The sequence below is a fragment of the Pyrgilauda ruficollis genome, unplaced genomic scaffold, assembly GCF_017590135.1.
Source record: "Pyrgilauda ruficollis isolate IOZ18807 unplaced genomic scaffold, ASM1759013v1 scaffold22, whole genome shotgun sequence".
NCBI classification, from domain to species: Eukaryota; Metazoa; Chordata; class Aves; order Passeriformes; family Passeridae; genus Pyrgilauda; species Pyrgilauda ruficollis.
Genome location: NW_024521428.1, coordinates 6,288,848 through 6,305,211, shown reverse-complemented (window position 1 = coordinate 6,305,211; position 16,364 = coordinate 6,288,848). Strand labels below are relative to the sequence as shown.

The window sequence follows — 16,364 nt, the reverse complement described above, 5'->3', positions numbered from 1 at the left end:
GTTGTTTATTTATTGCTTTCCATAGCAAGATGATCTCATCTTTGGCTCTATTGATTGTCATTGTCTGTGTTAATTATCCTCTATATAGTTAAATTTTTCTGGTATAAACTATTTTATACTTGTACTCAGCAATACATTGGTTGCTTAATAATTGTATCTGGGTGAAGTGCAACCTTTCAAGCCATGGTTTTAAGTGATACAGATGGGACTTTCTTCTGTACTTTTTTAGTATCTCCACTGTTTTAGACACAAAACAGATTAGCACAAATAACATGATCATTGACTTACATCTTGCACCTTCATATTCGGGTGAATATGAATTTTTTATTTCCTGGATTGAACTACGTGTTAATCTGCAAAATATGTGCAGGGTTTTTACTTGATTTCAGTTTTGCCATTATCTGTTTGTTGTTGTTTTTTTTTTTTTTTTAAGGAGGCAGCTTTCAGAAAAGTTGTGCAAGCTACTATGGTGAGAGACCGTCAGCATGGGCCAGTCGTGGAGCTCAACAGGATACAGGTATCTTCAGCTGAATTTCTGATTCACTCTGATTGTTTAGCCCACAGTGCTGTGTTGGTCAAAGCCCTTTCTTTGTTTCAGCTGTTTGGGATCTGAATACTTAAGAGTTGAATTTTTATCAGAGAATCCAGCAATAAAGCAGTGACTGCAGTTTTAGGGCTGCTTATATTCTTTTCAGTATGTTTTTATCCATACTGCAGTTGTTTGGGGAGAGGGGACACTTGTTGAAATGTTAAGTGAATGATTTAGACTCCTTAAGGAACAAAGTATGTCCTGCTTGATAAAGGACTGCCTTTTCAGAGCTCACTACATTAGATAGTTCAAGAGAGTAGTGATTCTAATATTCTTCTTACCTTTCCAAATGCTCAGCTGAATGAAGGGTAAAAAAAGAGAAAAAAATGAAGGGTAAGGAAAAAAAAGGCAAAAAAAGAAAGCTCTTGAATATAATTAAAATTCAGGATGATAAACTCTTGTCCTTTGGTGGTCATCACATGTAGTCATATTGATTGCAGAAGTCTTTGATACAAAAAGGCTTTTTTCTTTATCATTGATGTTTGAAAATGTAATGTTGTGCCTTAGGCCAGATATGCCTTTTTTCCATAGATACTTGTGTAACACAGAATAGTAAAACACTGTTTTCATTTAAATGGACTGCAGCCTGATCTTAAAGTCTGCATGCATTTCTTTCCTGTTGTGGTGGGTTCTTTTTTCTTTTTCTTTTTTTTTTTTCCCTTAATATGCAAAGCCATTACCATTTGTGAGGTTAGAGTGTAGAAAATGTGAAAACTTTAACTTGTTATTTTTTGTTAGTGAACAGAAATACATCCTGTTTTGGCTGGACCCTCTTTCTACTTCTTTACAATTTTCTGTGGACATGTTAAATTTCTTGTGCCTAATGTTCTGTGACTGTGTTGTTCTAGTTTATTAGAATCATAGAATCACTAGGTTTTTACTTATTGAGTCTAATGGTGTTAGTTGGGAAGCTGAATAGAGTAGCAGAGATTTTTTAATTACTTTATAAGTGTGTGAATTCAGAAAGTCCAGTAAATATTGCTGGTATTTTAAACAGGAAACTAGTGATGAGTAGGTTGTGGGATAGTTTCCTAGTGTCCTCCTTCATTAATTGAGATAGGCTTTCCCTTGTATTTCAGTTTATTATTTAAATCTGTCTTGAACCCTAGAAAAGCATTGGCAGCTTCCCTTCTTCATAGCTTCTAGGGAAAATAAAACACTGCTGTAACTAACTCTGTCAGTTTAGCCAAATGAAGACTAAAAAAGGTCATGTTCGTAATGTGCCCTGATTACACAGTACCAAATATGGCTTAATATGGCTTACAATTCTTGAGTTAGCTTTTGCTCAGAATGAAAATGTGGATTCTGAAACTGTTTGATCCTTTAATTGAAGGTTCAAGGCTGCTTTGCTTCTCAAAAAAAGCTAAATGTCAGTGTTAAATCTTCCTTGCAGTTGTAAGTTAAAGTGCAGCTGAGCTTTAAGACCCCTTGGCTTTCAGAAGACTCTTTGCAGTTTATTGATTATGTGGTGCAGTCATTTCACTTCATCTTCCTTGGTGTAAAAAAAAAAACCAGATGAGTTTTTAATTTAAACTTGTTTTCCAGGTATTGACTTGTCTTTTACAATACTTCCTCAGCGTCCCTTGCTGTTTAGTTGCTTCTTTGGAAGTACCAGAACTGAACATAACAGTAGTGTAAACACAAGCAAAGCAACACTCCCTTATCCTGGGATCCAGTGTTACAGGGACCAGATTTCTTTGGGGTAGATGATCTTCACCTTACATACTTCTTGGCCCTGGCTCTTTTCTGTTGGGAGCCTTGTAATGGTGGGGCATGGTGGTTTTCTGTAGTTTTTCTGCTCAGGGTATGTGAGAAACAACGTGGTGGCTGTACTGTAACTCAGCTGTGTGCCACCCTGGTGTTTCTATAGCATAAAATGGAGTGTAGGTATTTTATGCTTTGAGCTGTAGCATGAAGGCAAGCTTGGATGTACAGAGGCAGTATGGGATGCTGTTGGAGGACTGCATAGGGCAGAAGAAACCAAATTTCATGCAGGTTTATCCATAGTACATTTTGGGAATAGTCATGAAGTAAAATGTTTCAAAACAGCACCCGGGCCCTGTTCTGGAAAGGTGTAATATAAATGGTCAAAAACAAAGCCAGAAGTGAGCTAACAGTTAAATGAGCAGACAGGTTGCAGTGCTCAGGTTTACTTACTGACCCTCTTACTTGCAGATCAGATTTTCCTAGTGTTTAAGTTGTGGTGTAGTTCATGCAGTGTCAAATGGACAGTACGTTCTGACCTCCAAGCAGATACTTTCATAATGCTGTGTTAAAACACGTCTTTGCACAGCAGTGAAAAGGAATTTCTCCCTTCTCAAAAGGATGCAGATTTCAGTTATTAGGGAGAATGTCTACTTTCATAAATGTAATATGGCAAAAATCTCCTGGTTTAATGTTCTTTACTCTGAAGGGAGGAATGTGATATGTATGGATGTATGAAGTATCACTTTAAAACTAGTTTATTCCTCCTTACAAGGACTTCTTATTAAATGTGGGTTATAGGAATCTCATTAACATGATAAGTAAAAATGGTCTGATCTTAAAGTAGGCACAGCATATGAATGAATTAATGATTTGTTCTTTTTGCGTGTACATTTGTGAACATTCATTTCACGACAGCCTTCATTTTCCTACACTGATCAGACCAAGGTTTTTTTGTCTGCTTGTGTAGAATTGTCTTTTCTCTACTCTTCATGTTTTTATACTCTTATTTATTCTGTAGCATTTAAGTTTGAGCATAGAAAACTGAAACTCAGGGTGCAAGTGAGAACTCTGTGCTTTTAGAATGATTACAGTGATACTTTTTTACCTCTTCTGGTGATTCTGTGACATCTTTGCATTGTGTTTCCTTCATAGATCTGTCTTAACATATATTTCTCTTTCTTATATGATTTCAACTCAGAAGCTGTCATCTTTTTGTAAACCTTTTTTGTTAGTGTCTGAGTGCATGGCTTTGTGTACTAGATTTCTCCCAGCTTCTGGGAGAGAATTCTTCTGGGTTGAAGAGAGTCTCATAGGATGTATTTTTCAAGCTGCTTAAGATTAATAAAAAGTTTTTAAATTTAAAACTTCTTGGGCATACAAATTTCACAGAAATCCATTGAATTAAAACCAGCTTGTGTTGACAGAGAGCATCTTACATATGAGGAGGATCTGGGTGTATCAGCCTTTCACTAAAACCTGAAAGAAATCTGGTGGTTGTTTCATCCAGAGCCATCAGAAATAGCCAGCATGAGAACAACTGGATTTTGAGATACACTGTAGCTTGTAGTGTGACTAAATATAGTGGCATAAGTTTCAGCTATTTCTGAATGAATGGTCTCACAGATACTGATGGTCTGTGTCCACGTAGGAGTCCATTTGCAGTCAGGACAGGTTGAGAAGATAAATTGCAGAACACCAGGCAGGGGGGAAAAAAAGCCTTATGTTTCTTCAGCTCTCTGTTCACTTTCCATTTCTTTTCTCTCTATACTGGTGAAACACTTTTTGTATTCTTACCCTCTTTGTGTGCATCTCTTGCACAAAATCCATGAGAATTCACTTGCATGCCAATCTTAGGGATGTTCATCAAACATTAAAATACACTTTTTCTGTAGGTGCCTAAGAAAATATTATTTGTGTATCCATATGCAGATGTATTTTGGTAGTATTTACTCTCTTTTAGAGGCTCCTAGTAAGTATCATAGATGCATATTTAGTCATTACTATTAATGAATATAAGAATAACACATTCAGTTTTCTGGCCAACAACACAGCCTCTAATCTGTATCATGTATGAAAACTTACCCAGATTTGTCAATAGAATCTATGAGTAGAGATAGGATGAATTAACTAAATGGACTGAAATCAGAAAAACTTAATTAGCCAAGTCATGAGCTGCTTCTTTAGAAACAAGAGAGGTCTTTATAATCAGACTTCATTTTTGCTATCCTTCTGTCTTTCCATTTTCCTTTAAAGCTGAACAGATATAGTGCTGATTAATGACAAATGAACAAAGAACGCTTGGAAATTGAAGATAAGGTGTTGGTGGTTGGGGGAACTGAAAATTCCTTATTTATCTGCACAGTGATGCCAGCTGAAATACATCTTACAGTGACTTTTATGATGTGCTTACTCAATAGGTAAAACGTTCCAGGAGTAAAGGAGGACTGGCTGGACCTGATGGTACAAAGTCGGTGTTTGGACAGATGTGTGCGAAAATGAGCTCCTTTAGCCCTGACAGCCTTCTGCTTCCTCATCGTGTTTGGAAAGTCAAATTTGTTGGTAAGGAAATTCTCAACACTCCACACCTTCCTCCTTTGCACTTTACAGTTTTTTTGGGATTTACTCTTTTGGAGAACCTGAAGGAAGGAGGGAAGAGATCCAGAAAAACTGTGTGTGTGGGCAGAGGAAGGTGCTTAAAATGCTGGGAAGTAAAAAAACTTCAAAATGATTTTATAAAACCCCTCAAGATTAATGGAAGCATGTCTGTAATTCTCTTCAGGTTCTTGAGCAGCTCTTCTGCTTACAACAAATCTTCTGCAAAACATAAACCTAGTTTTTCAGCTGTCTGAATTGGCAAATAATCCTGGCTAGCTAGTTTTACTGGTAGTGTAGTTTTTACAATTCACCTATCACTCTGATTTTTAATAAAAAATATTTTAGATTGAAGAGCCATTTTATCTATTGTGTATGGGCCAAATAAAACATACCTATAAAAGCAATACTATTCCTTTTCTGTTTCTGTTGTATTTTATTGTGATTAGCATACGGCACAAAATATTTTTTGAACTCTGTTAAAATAGTATTTTTGGCATTGTGATATGTCATATAATCTAAATGATACGTTTGGCAATGAACTGGAAACATTCAAATACAGAGACAGACTTCTAGGGTTTTCATATGAAGGGATACAACACTTCAGCTTTTAGTAAACTTTTGTTTACTCAATTATCTCCAGAGAGGAAATACAGTTTATTTCAATACTTCAGTTATTTTTTTAAGAATATTTAATTTTGAGTCTTTTTTCTTCTCCAAGGTGAATCTGTGGATGATTGTGGTGGAGGTTATAGTGAATCAATAGCAGAAATGTGTGAAGAACTTCAGAATGGGCTGACCCCTCTGTTAATTGTGACGCCAAATGGAAGAGATGAATCTGGAGCAAACAGAGATTGTTTCCTGCTAAATCCTGCTGCCAAGTCACTCCTGCATATGAACATGTTTCGCTTTCTTGGTAATTTCTTAGCAGCTTTGTGGCATTCTGTGTGCTTTATGTGTAGTCAGAATACTGGGAATCTAACTAAAGCAATGGACTATATTTAAACTTACAGGTGTACTTTTGGGTATTGCCATCCGGACTGGCAGCCCCCTGAGCCTCAACCTGGCTGAGCCAGTGTGGAAACAGCTTGCAGGAATGAACCTAACAATTGCTGATCTCAGTGAGGTGAGAAGGAAGTTCCTGGGTGGTATATAACTTAGAGAAGACAAGCAGACTCTGGCATAAATTTCCCAAGTGATTGGTTTCCCTGCTTTTTATGTCCTTGTATTTTGATTGGCCTTTTATATTTTGAGCCACTACAGAAGGATGATGGGATGATTTGTACTGACTGTTAAAACCCTAAATTTAAGTTGTTCAAGAGTAGTTAAATAATCTGTTTGAATTCTAGAGCGTTCTCAAATCTTGGTATGGGTTTGACTAGACAGTCTTTGTGGTTCAGTTCCTACTTCCCAGTAGCTCTTACTGTCTGCTGTACCCAGTTGCGATAAGTGATTTGAGGGTATGTGCTTGCACTGTTTTGAAGTAAAAGAAAGCTCATACTGTCACTAGTTTGTGCTCACATACTGAATTTCACAAGCTTTCAATTTCTGTTTACCAGGCTCAGTGAATGCGACATAAAACTTAAGTCTTCTTTATGAAGAAAAGTTCCTTCTCAAATACTGTCATGTAGAAATGTACTTCCTATAAAAGCACTGAGTCATTTACTTGTCACTGAGGGGATTCCTTTTGTACCAAATCCAGTGCTGGTAGGGATGATTATGCTTTCAAGCTTTAAATCCCTTTTCTTACATGATACAGTTTCTTGGCAAATGTCCTCCAAAAAGATTGGCATCTAGAATAGGTGCACTCTCCCACATCCAACATAATGAAGCTTTATGTAAAGTACTAGGCCATTTTATGGCTTTGAATTCAAGTTAGATGAATTGTGGTCAGACATTGGTCAAAGCTTTTGGTAGGTGACACGTGATGCACTGCTTTTGGCATGCAAGAGATGCTGTTATACAGTGCTGGTAAACTGGCTTTAACTCGGGTGTCTTACTTTCAAAGGTTGATAAAGATTTTATTCCTGGGCTTATGTACATTCGAGACAATGAAGCTACTTCAGAAGAATTTGAAGCTATGAGCCTCCCATTCACTGTGCCTAATGCAAGTGGTCAAGATATTCAGCTGAGTTCCAAGTACACCCATATTACACTGGATAACAGAGCAGAATATGTGAGGCTGGCAATAAACTACAGGTTTGTTGAATAAATCATTACAATTACAGATATGAATATGCATTTTATTTTTAGAAATATGTATCAGCTTTTAAACAATATGCTACTTTAGCCTGTTACATACAAGTATATTAATATTTTCTTGTGATTACAGTGTTGATTTTCTGATTTCACTTATTGTATCCAAGGAGAAAAATCTTAATAAATGATGGGTGTGCCTCTAGATTTGTCCTGACCAAGCAGTTTTGGCAGTCAATTTTAATGGTGGAGTAATGTCCTAGGCATCTAATTCTTCCTGTGGGCTAAAGTAAGAGGCTTGATCAGTAAGCTCTTCGTGAAGAGAGCTTAGATCTAGTACTGCTGCACTCGTACCTTTGCATATCATCAGCTGCAGTCCAGAGCAGTATCAGCTGAATTCTTACGCCAAGTTGAAATGTGCAAACCAAAATGTTCATTCCTTGGGTAGGAGACACTGATGCACACCCCTGGGAGCCACAAGCTGAGCACCCCACAGAAATCAGTGGGAAATAACTGCTCAGTGTTTGAGAAGACTGGCCTTTGGTTGCTTATGTGGCCAGGTAGCTAATCTAGATGAGTACATCTCAGAAACAATCATAAGCATCTTGTCTCTGAAGCAGTGAGCCTAGTGCCTACTGAAATATGTAAATTTAGGTAATTTAGATAAGAAACTGGTTCAGGCTTGTTTTATTCAATCCACCGTATTCCTCTTCTTTAGAGAGTGCTTGAGCAAGACTGTATCATCACAGTCTTATATACTTGCTTATTAGTTTGTAGTTCCAGTGTCTGCCAACCATTATGAATTACAGCCTTAATTTTTCTTTTTTTTCCCCACTGTAAGTGGTTGTGAACCAATACTTAGATCTGTTTCTGACAGTAAAGAGAGAGGTTTCATTTGGAGCTGATATTCCTTTGAAGAAATGTCTTTGCTCTCTTGCCAATTCTGGCGGTCCTCAGAGGACATGAGCATTTCTAAAGCATTTTACAGTTAAAAGGCCTTGTGGAGAAACATTTAAAGGTTAAGTATCAAGTTTTTTAACTATATGAAGCCCTTGAGAGGGAAAACTAGCACCTGAATAGAATCCATGTTGCAAAGCGGATGCAACAGACCAAACTTGTCCTGGCATCTTTGTTTGGTGATGACTAGCCTGAGGACAGCCCTTTGAAGAGATGTCTCTGCTCTGGAGGGCTCTGTAAAACATCTCGGAAATTATTTGACAGGGAAAAAAAATAAGCCAGACACAAATCGTGTGTGGCATCAGAGGTAGAAAATTGTTACTTATCTGTGCCTGTCTTAAAAAAAAACAACAACCTGCTGTCAGACATCCTATTTTAGTTCAGACCCTCTTTTTTTTAAACTATAATATCTGTTTTGTACGGAGAATGTTTGAAGTTAGAGTTTCAAGATGCAGCCACTCTTTTTCCAAGAGCATATTGTTTCCAAATGGGATATTGTTTTGTTGTTGCCCAGCATAGCACATGAATAATACTGGAAATAAAATATCTAAAACATTGGGAGATATCTCCTCCACGTTGAGCTTGCTGTGCAATAGGAATTGGTGTAGTAAATCAAGTATCTTGTAAAAAATGCTTGTTAATGTTCTTTGGTACATAGCTGGACATTTGAGGAGAATGGTTTAAATTGCTTTGGTAACACAGTAATTGCTATAAATAATTGCTAGAAATTACATTCACAGAAACTTTGAAAATCTTTATTTACAGGCTTCACGAATTTGATGAGCAAGTTGCAGCAGTTCGTGAGGGGATGGCCCGTGTTGTTCCAGTTCCTCTACTTTCACTCTTTACAGGATATGAACTGGAAACTATGGTATCAATTTCTGCTTTGTTACTTCTGTCAGATTAACTTGGAGTGAAATTATTCATTCATTTGCTTTACTAATACAAAACCCACATTAAATGCTGTTTACAGCATTTAATGATTGCTGTGTGGTTGAAAACATCAGTTCAAGGGAAGACCAGAAAATGTTTAATTGCCCTCTTGGTGCTAGTAAAATTATTTTGTCATAGCTGAGCAGTCATATAATTCATTGTAATTATTTCAGGAAGAAACAAACAAGCAAAACCAAAAAAACCTCACATGCCAGTGATTTCATTCCAGTGATCTAAAAAGTAAATTGGAGATACTTGTCCTAAATTCAGGAGTATGAAAAAGTTCATTACTGTCGCCTCAAGGGAAGATGTATATTTTGTACTATTGTACTAGGAGACTATGCATGGCATCTCAAAGATCTGAATGCTCCCTTTGTTAGTGTAAAAGCTGATTAAATATTTTAAAGGAAGGGAGGGAACAAATCACCTGTAATTGATTTGATTGGACTTGTGTAGCCTATCACTGTATTTCATTTTTCAGGTATGTGGAAGCCCAGATATCCCACTTCATCTCCTGAAATCTGTAGCAACTTACAAAGGCATTGAGCCAACTGCTTCCTTGATACAGTGGTTCTGGGAAGTGATGGAGTCCTTCTCCAACACAGAGCGATCTCTCTTCCTGCGTTTTGTGTGGGGCAGAACAAGGCTGCCCAGGACTATTGCAGACTTCAGGGGGAGGGACTTCGTTATTCAGGTAATTCAGGTATTGTTATTGTGTGGGTTTGGGAAACTTGGGGGCATCTTAAAAAGCTGGTAGTGGAGAATTTGCAGCATGACATAACAAAGGCCTGGTTTCATTAAACTGTTCTGCAGTTTTACATTGTAGATGCAACAGTGCAACAGTTGAATAATGCCTGTGACAGTTATATAACGTATAGAACTATTCTTGTCTCTTGACTTGGACAAGTGGATATGCCTTTAATTTCCCAGCCATTGGTTTCTGTGAATTTTGATAGTTTTCCACTCTCAGGCAACTGCTTTTGCTAGCATTTATTTAGCATTTCATTTGGTTCAGTTAATAATTTCAGCTAAATTAAAACCACACAATCTTCAAATCATTTTTTGATACCATCTGAAGTAATAGCATCTTTTTTAGACTGCTCCCAACCACATATTCATAATCAAAGCAGCTCATAAATGTCTGTTTTTATGTATTGGGGTTTATAAATGGTTTTATTTATTGATTTAGTGGAGGGAAAATGGATTTGGCCTCTTCATGGTTCTGTTAAGAAACTTCAGCATCAGAATCAAAAATATAACAAGGTGCAAGTTGTTATTTTGATACTGATTTGTGTTTTGGACAGTGAACAGAAATCAAAAATAACGTGCTTTTTTTCTTTTTTTTGTTAACAGGTATTGGATAAATACAATCCTCCAGACCACTTCCTTCCTGAGTCATACACATGCTTCTTTCTGCTGAAGCTGCCCAGGTATTCCTGTAAGCAGGTCCTGGAGGAAAAGCTGAAGTATGCCATTCACTTCTGCAAGTCCATAGACACCGATGACTATGCCCGCATAGCGCTGACGGGAGAGCCGGCGGCTGATGACAGCAGTGACGACTCTGATAATGAAGATGCAGATTCTTTTGCTTCGGATTCTACACAGGACTACTTAACAGGCCATTGAAAAGTAATATAAGGAATAGTTGTTAAAAGCACTGAGGCAAAATGCCAAAATGACAATGAAGCCAAGGACAGTTTAGGTTTCAGAATAAAGACTATATAGTCAGAGGGATGGTAATCTTCTGAACATGGGGAAAGTGTGTGTGCTACTCACAGTAGGACTTAAGGATTACAGCTTAATCCATCAGCTTAAAATAAATGGCACAGTATATGGGCATTTAACATTTATTTTAAGAGCTGAAAATGGCCCCCCATAATGCTGCACTACATTTAGAACCTTTGTGTTTACTGAAGTGTTGTAAATGTTTATATAAATATGGTAGTGCAGCATCCAAAAGGCAATGAAACCTTTAAATTGTGGGTGCAATAGGTTTTTTTCATATTAAGTGTTGTGTTCTGTGCATCTTCTTGATTGTATATTGGAAATACTGTGCAACGACGGAATAGTATTATAAATATTTCAATTAACTTTACTAGAAGTTTGTTAAAAGTTTTTGAACATTGAATAAACATTATTCCTTGAAATTCCTCTATAGATAATTAAAAATGGCCAATAGTTTCACCTCCACCCCTGGTTTGTATATTTTAGCTTATGCGTTATTTATCTCAAATTTGATACCTTTCTGTGAACAGCATCATAATTCTTATCATGGAAAGTGTACTGTATATAATTGGTGCCATGTAAATGCAAAAGTTATAATTTCCCTCTAAATAAAAGTTCTGCCACATTAAGAACCAGGATGTGTTTTTTCGTGGTAATGCATGTCGGATATGGGATGAACATTGAAACAGCTCTGCTACCAAGTGTTTCTGCAATGTACAGCTTTTGACCAAGCTGCTCCACCAATAGCAGGTGCATTGCCAGAGAGATTTTGTGAGCTACAGTAAACTTGAGCAAGTCCAGATAACATGATAATTGTAGTGATTAGGTGCACCTTGTTTATGCAGTTATTCCTAGGGCCGCTGGGCCGCTCTTGTCAGTAATGGTGAATTTATTCTTGGACACTTGGGGTAAAAAATTGGAGGAAGTGTATGGGAGGGCTGTCATGAAGTACCTGAAGATGAGGACAGGACTCTGATGACACTGGTGTAGCATTGTATCACTGAGGAAATTCAGTCACCTTACAAGGCCTGGTCATGACACGTTGGCACAGGACACAGATCATGACCCATTCCTGACCACACAGTTTATGCACTCGTTTTTCAAAACAGGTGAATAAGATTAATTGTGCCAAAGCACTAATATTTTACTTTAAAATCTATTAGTAGGCAATGTCATACCATTGCTTCTGTAATTATTAAGATAGGTATATGTGAGTATTCAACATTTTACAATTTAAAATTTTACAATTATGAGTGGATTCATTCTTTTTTAGTGTGTGCATTTGACTTCTGTTCCAACTAGATTAAATGTTAACTGTGATCATGAACTAAGTTTTCATGAGACACACTTGATATTTCAGTATAGTGGTGAAACTACTGGAAGTCAGATGTCAGTGGTTTGAAATAAGTTATCTTTAGAGTCCTCTGTTTAGTGCTAAAGATCTTGCAATAAATGCCCCTTTCCTGATTTTCTGTCTCATCAGAGGTTCCAGAAGTCAGGCCTGTGCTTGGTCCTCCAAATTTTCACAGTCTGCTGGTGAAAAATGCTCTGTCTTTTTGAGTCTTTAAGATGCAAAACTGAAAAATCTTCAAGAAATCTTTTTTATCTTTTCTGCTGAATTTCATTTCTCCTCAGGGTAAGGAGTGAAGAAGTAGTACAGAAGTGCTCATGTGGTTGTCTGCTGCCCCTCGTCATGCTAACACCGGAGCCCTGTAGGCATCCAACCCAATCAAAGAGATTCTGTAGTCAGCTTTTCAGGAGAGGGGATGAATGAGTCATGCCCAAATCTCAGTACAAGGTCTTTGACCAAGTTAGATTGTCATTCTTGAATTTCAAGCCCCATTTCAGAAGCATATGGACTACTGTAACATGGAGTTTATAACTTGCTTATAGGAAAGAAAACCAATGTCAGGGTCTTCTATCCAAGAAAAGCAAAAAGGAAGTATGCTTAAGGTAAGGAATGCATTGTTGCACTAAACGTTGCATTGTTGCATGCAGTTGCATTGAAGTGTAAAAGAAGTTTCTTAGGCCTCCTTCTTTGCTTTCCCATCCTAACATAAGAGTGGCAGGCAACTTCTACAGTGTGATGCTTGTGACCTGTGGCCTGACTTACAGCATTTCATAGATTATCAGGTTGGAAGGGACCTCAAGAGTTATCTGTTCTAACCTTTACTGGCAAAAGCACAATTTAGACCAGACAGTTCAGCATTCTGTCCAGCTGAATCTTAAAAGTGTCATGTTGGGGAAATCTGCCACCTCCCTGGTGAGATTATTCTGTGAAAATTTTTTCTCTTCTGTCTAATAATCATTTCCTCAAGAGTAATTTGTACCATTATCCCTTTTCTTTTCCAGGACACTCCTTGTAAAAAAGGCGTCTCTATCTTTGTAAGCACCCTTTATGTACTGGAAACATGTGGATAAGGTCTCAAGGCTGAACAAACCCAGTTCTTACAGCCTTTCCTCACATGACAGGCCTTCCAATCCTCTGGTCTTCTTTGTGATCCTTCTCTGGGTCCTCTGCAGCCTGTCCACATTTTTGTACAGTAGGAACCAAAAGAGCACAGTATTCCAGGTGTGGCCTCACAAGTGCCAAGTGGGATAAAGACTATTTTTATCAGTGCTGGTGATTTCATCTTGATGTAACCCAGTATCTGGTTGGGTTTCTTTGCTGCAGCAGCACCCTGTTCATTCGTATTGAGTAGGCAATGTCCACCACTTGCCACACAGCAACCAAGCCAGTGAACATGTCATAAAAGGTGAGCATGAATTTGCCCTTCATAAATCCCTGCTCCCTTTTCCCAGTCATGGGCTTCATCTGACTTGTGATAGCCTCCCAGGAGGATTTGTTCCATAATTTTCCCAGGGACTTAAGTAAGACTCATGAGCCTGTAAATTCCTGGATCATCCTTTAAAACCTTCTTTTAGATGGGGGTCACATTACCTTTCTTGCTGCCTTCTGGCATATCTCCTGATCTCCACAGTTCTCCACAGGTTGTGGAAAATGCACCCAAAATGATGTCAGCCAGCTCTCTTAAATACTCTCAGGTGGATAATGTCAGGGCCCATCACTTTGTAGGGGCTGAGCTCCTGCAACAGTTCACATACCAGCTTCTTCTTCACTGATGGTGAGTCTAGGTTTGCACCAACCTGGATTTTTGTTCCAAAGGCCAGAGGCTCAACAGTACTGGTAAAGACCAAGGTGAAGAAAGTGTTGAGAACTTCTGCCTTTTAAGCATTGCTGGTGACTAATTCACCTTTCCTGTTGCACAGTAAGTCCATGTTTTCCTTTTGTTTTTACTGGCTGTTTACATATCTGAAGAAACCTTTTTTGTGTTTTACTTTTTTTTTTTTTTTTTTTGCATCTTTGGCCAATTTCAGTTCAAGCTGAGCTTTTGTTTTATTAACTGCAGCTCTGCAAACCCTGGGAATGCCCTTGTAGTTCTCAGTGGGTATTCATCCCCTTTTCCTCTAGCCTATACCCATCCAGTGTGATCCTACAGCCATGTGAGCTGTCGTACCATGTTTCCATTATTTCTGTGACATCATAAATTTCTGACTGGGTGCAGAGCCCTAATTCCTTGTGTTTGTTCCCCAGACTGCATGCACTGATACATATACTTGAGGTGGTTACTTGAGGAACGTTTGTCTCTGCTTGAGTATGGAGCTAGATGATCTTTAACATCCCTTCCAACCCAAACCATTCTATGAGCCAGCAAACTTAAATGAAAGATTCACCTTTCCAGAGAACATGGGAAAAAGCAACCCCTCCAGGCAGGGGTGTAGCAAGGAAAAGGAGAAGAAAACTCTGGCAGCCAACCCCATGACTTTTGTTTTCAGGGTGAGGCTAATACAGAGCTAATGGTTCATTCTGTCCCTAGTGATATTAAATCTATCCTGCACTCTGCTGCTGTTGGAGGTCTCTGAGTGTTTTATATCATTCTGAGATTGTAATTGCACTGCTCAGGGATGGCCACAGGGAAAGCAAAGCATTCACGAACTTTTGATCTTTACTCACAGTGTGCTGCTGGCAAGGACACAGATGCACATCCCAGCCCTGTTGGCTGTGCCTGGATGTAATCTGAAAGGCTCCACGCAACAGGTCATGGGATGTGGTCAGGAAGGAATGCAGATAACAACAGTACCCTTTCAGCTCTGGGGTCTGAAAGGTGGCATTCAGTGCCTGCCTGACACTCCTACTGCTCCTGGCCATAGCCCCTGGCTATGTAGCTGCTCCACAGGCCAAATGCTGCCCATCTTCACAGGCCAGGGAGCTGCTGGACAGTTATACCTTGCTTCAGGGGCACAAGGGCAGGACAGCAGTGTCCAGGTGATACAGGAAGGTCTACCTTCCTGTAGTAATGTAGTGGAAGGATCACTACGTGACTCTCTGTGTAAGAAGATACAAGAGCAAACGCCCTTTTGTGCACGAGCACATACGTCAAAAGAAGCATGACACAGTACTTATTTCACAAGGGGAGCTTCATGTCCAGAAGTCATCCCTTGTCCATTGATTAATCATAAATCAGCTGAGGCAATTACAAAGATAAACGTTTATCTGTGTGGATCTCTTATTTACATAGAGAAACAAATCCTGAATGGCTTCAAATTCTGCATCTCACTGCGCCTATGCTGGTGGTCCACATGTATTCCAGAGTAACCACATACAGCCCCTCTCCACTTTCCCATTCTGCACTTGTCTGGACTAGGGCAAGATAAGTAATTACTCCAGGACTGTTACACTGGTGTCCATGCAGAGGCAAATCTTAGTCTTGAATGGCGTTATGGAGCCATTATTTCTGTGAGTGAGACAGAGCAGAGAATAATGTTTCTAGCAGAGGTGAAACAAATTTGCTTAAACTGGGAAGTTTTCTCAATTTCCCATAAAAGGAGTTATTTAACTGCCATGATTTTTCAGTAAAGTTCGATTGTGGTTAACAAGGCTTTTCCCTCCCTTCAAAGTTACATATTCCTCTACCATTTTTTTCAAAATATGTGTATAATTAATAGTGATGCATTATGATAATTAACGATTCACACCTATTTCATATATGATTCTGCTAGGAAAGTCATAACATTATTAAATATTACTTAATATGTCCCACTCTGTTTTACAAAATCCATTGTGTCAGTTTTTTTGAGCAGAAACATCTCTACCTCACCATTTGCCAAACTGGTGAGAAGAATTTTTTTTCCCAGATTCTTTAAAGAAGAGGTGACTCCCGTAAGCTCACCGGTAAGAACGTCTCACCATAAATCCTTGTCTCCACATTGGACTTGGACAGAGGAGGTATGTTTCACAAGACACTTTCAAAAAAACTTGACAGTTTTTTGTTTCTGACCTTTACTTTCTACTGATGTTAACGCCATCAGACCAAAAAGCCCTACTGAAAGGAAAACAGCTTGAAACATCACCAGGCATTGACCTCCAGGGATCTTGGCCAACTTTGCATTTCTCAGCTGCACGCACATGTCTGTATCTCTGAAGGGTGGATCTGATCACACAGGGTGCTGAGGACTGCTCAATGCTGGCAAAGTCCACCTCAGTGGCAGGAAAGCATCATGTCACTTCATGGCATGGATAGCTCACCAGATGAAAGACCTCTGTCATGCCAAAATCGCATCCCTACACAGTACAGCCCCTTCTCAGAGCAGACTGTCATTCCCA

General features: G+C 38.7%; 1 protein-coding gene across 2 annotated transcripts in view; it reads left to right on the top strand.

The window, feature by feature from the left end:
- The window catches only part of HERC2 (HECT and RLD domain containing E3 ubiquitin protein ligase 2), a 102,918-nt gene extending 91,590 nt beyond the window's left edge, over positions 1-11,328 (top strand). For both annotated transcript variants that reach the window (XM_041468549.1, XM_041468548.1), the window contains exons 86-93: positions 434-517; positions 4,714-4,855; positions 5,610-5,804; positions 5,902-6,014; positions 6,897-7,087; positions 8,807-8,912; positions 9,456-9,668; positions 10,328-11,328. In XM_041468549.1, the coding sequence (XP_041324483.1) occupies positions 434-517; positions 4,714-4,855; positions 5,610-5,804; positions 5,902-6,014; positions 6,897-7,087; positions 8,807-8,912; positions 9,456-9,668; positions 10,328-10,600 (1,317 nt within the window). In that variant the 3' untranslated portion in view covers positions 10,601-11,328. The remainder of the gene's footprint in view (positions 1-433; positions 518-4,713; positions 4,856-5,609; positions 5,805-5,901; positions 6,015-6,896; positions 7,088-8,806; positions 8,913-9,455; positions 9,669-10,327) is intronic.
- Positions 11,329-16,364: the final 5,036 nt, after the last annotated feature.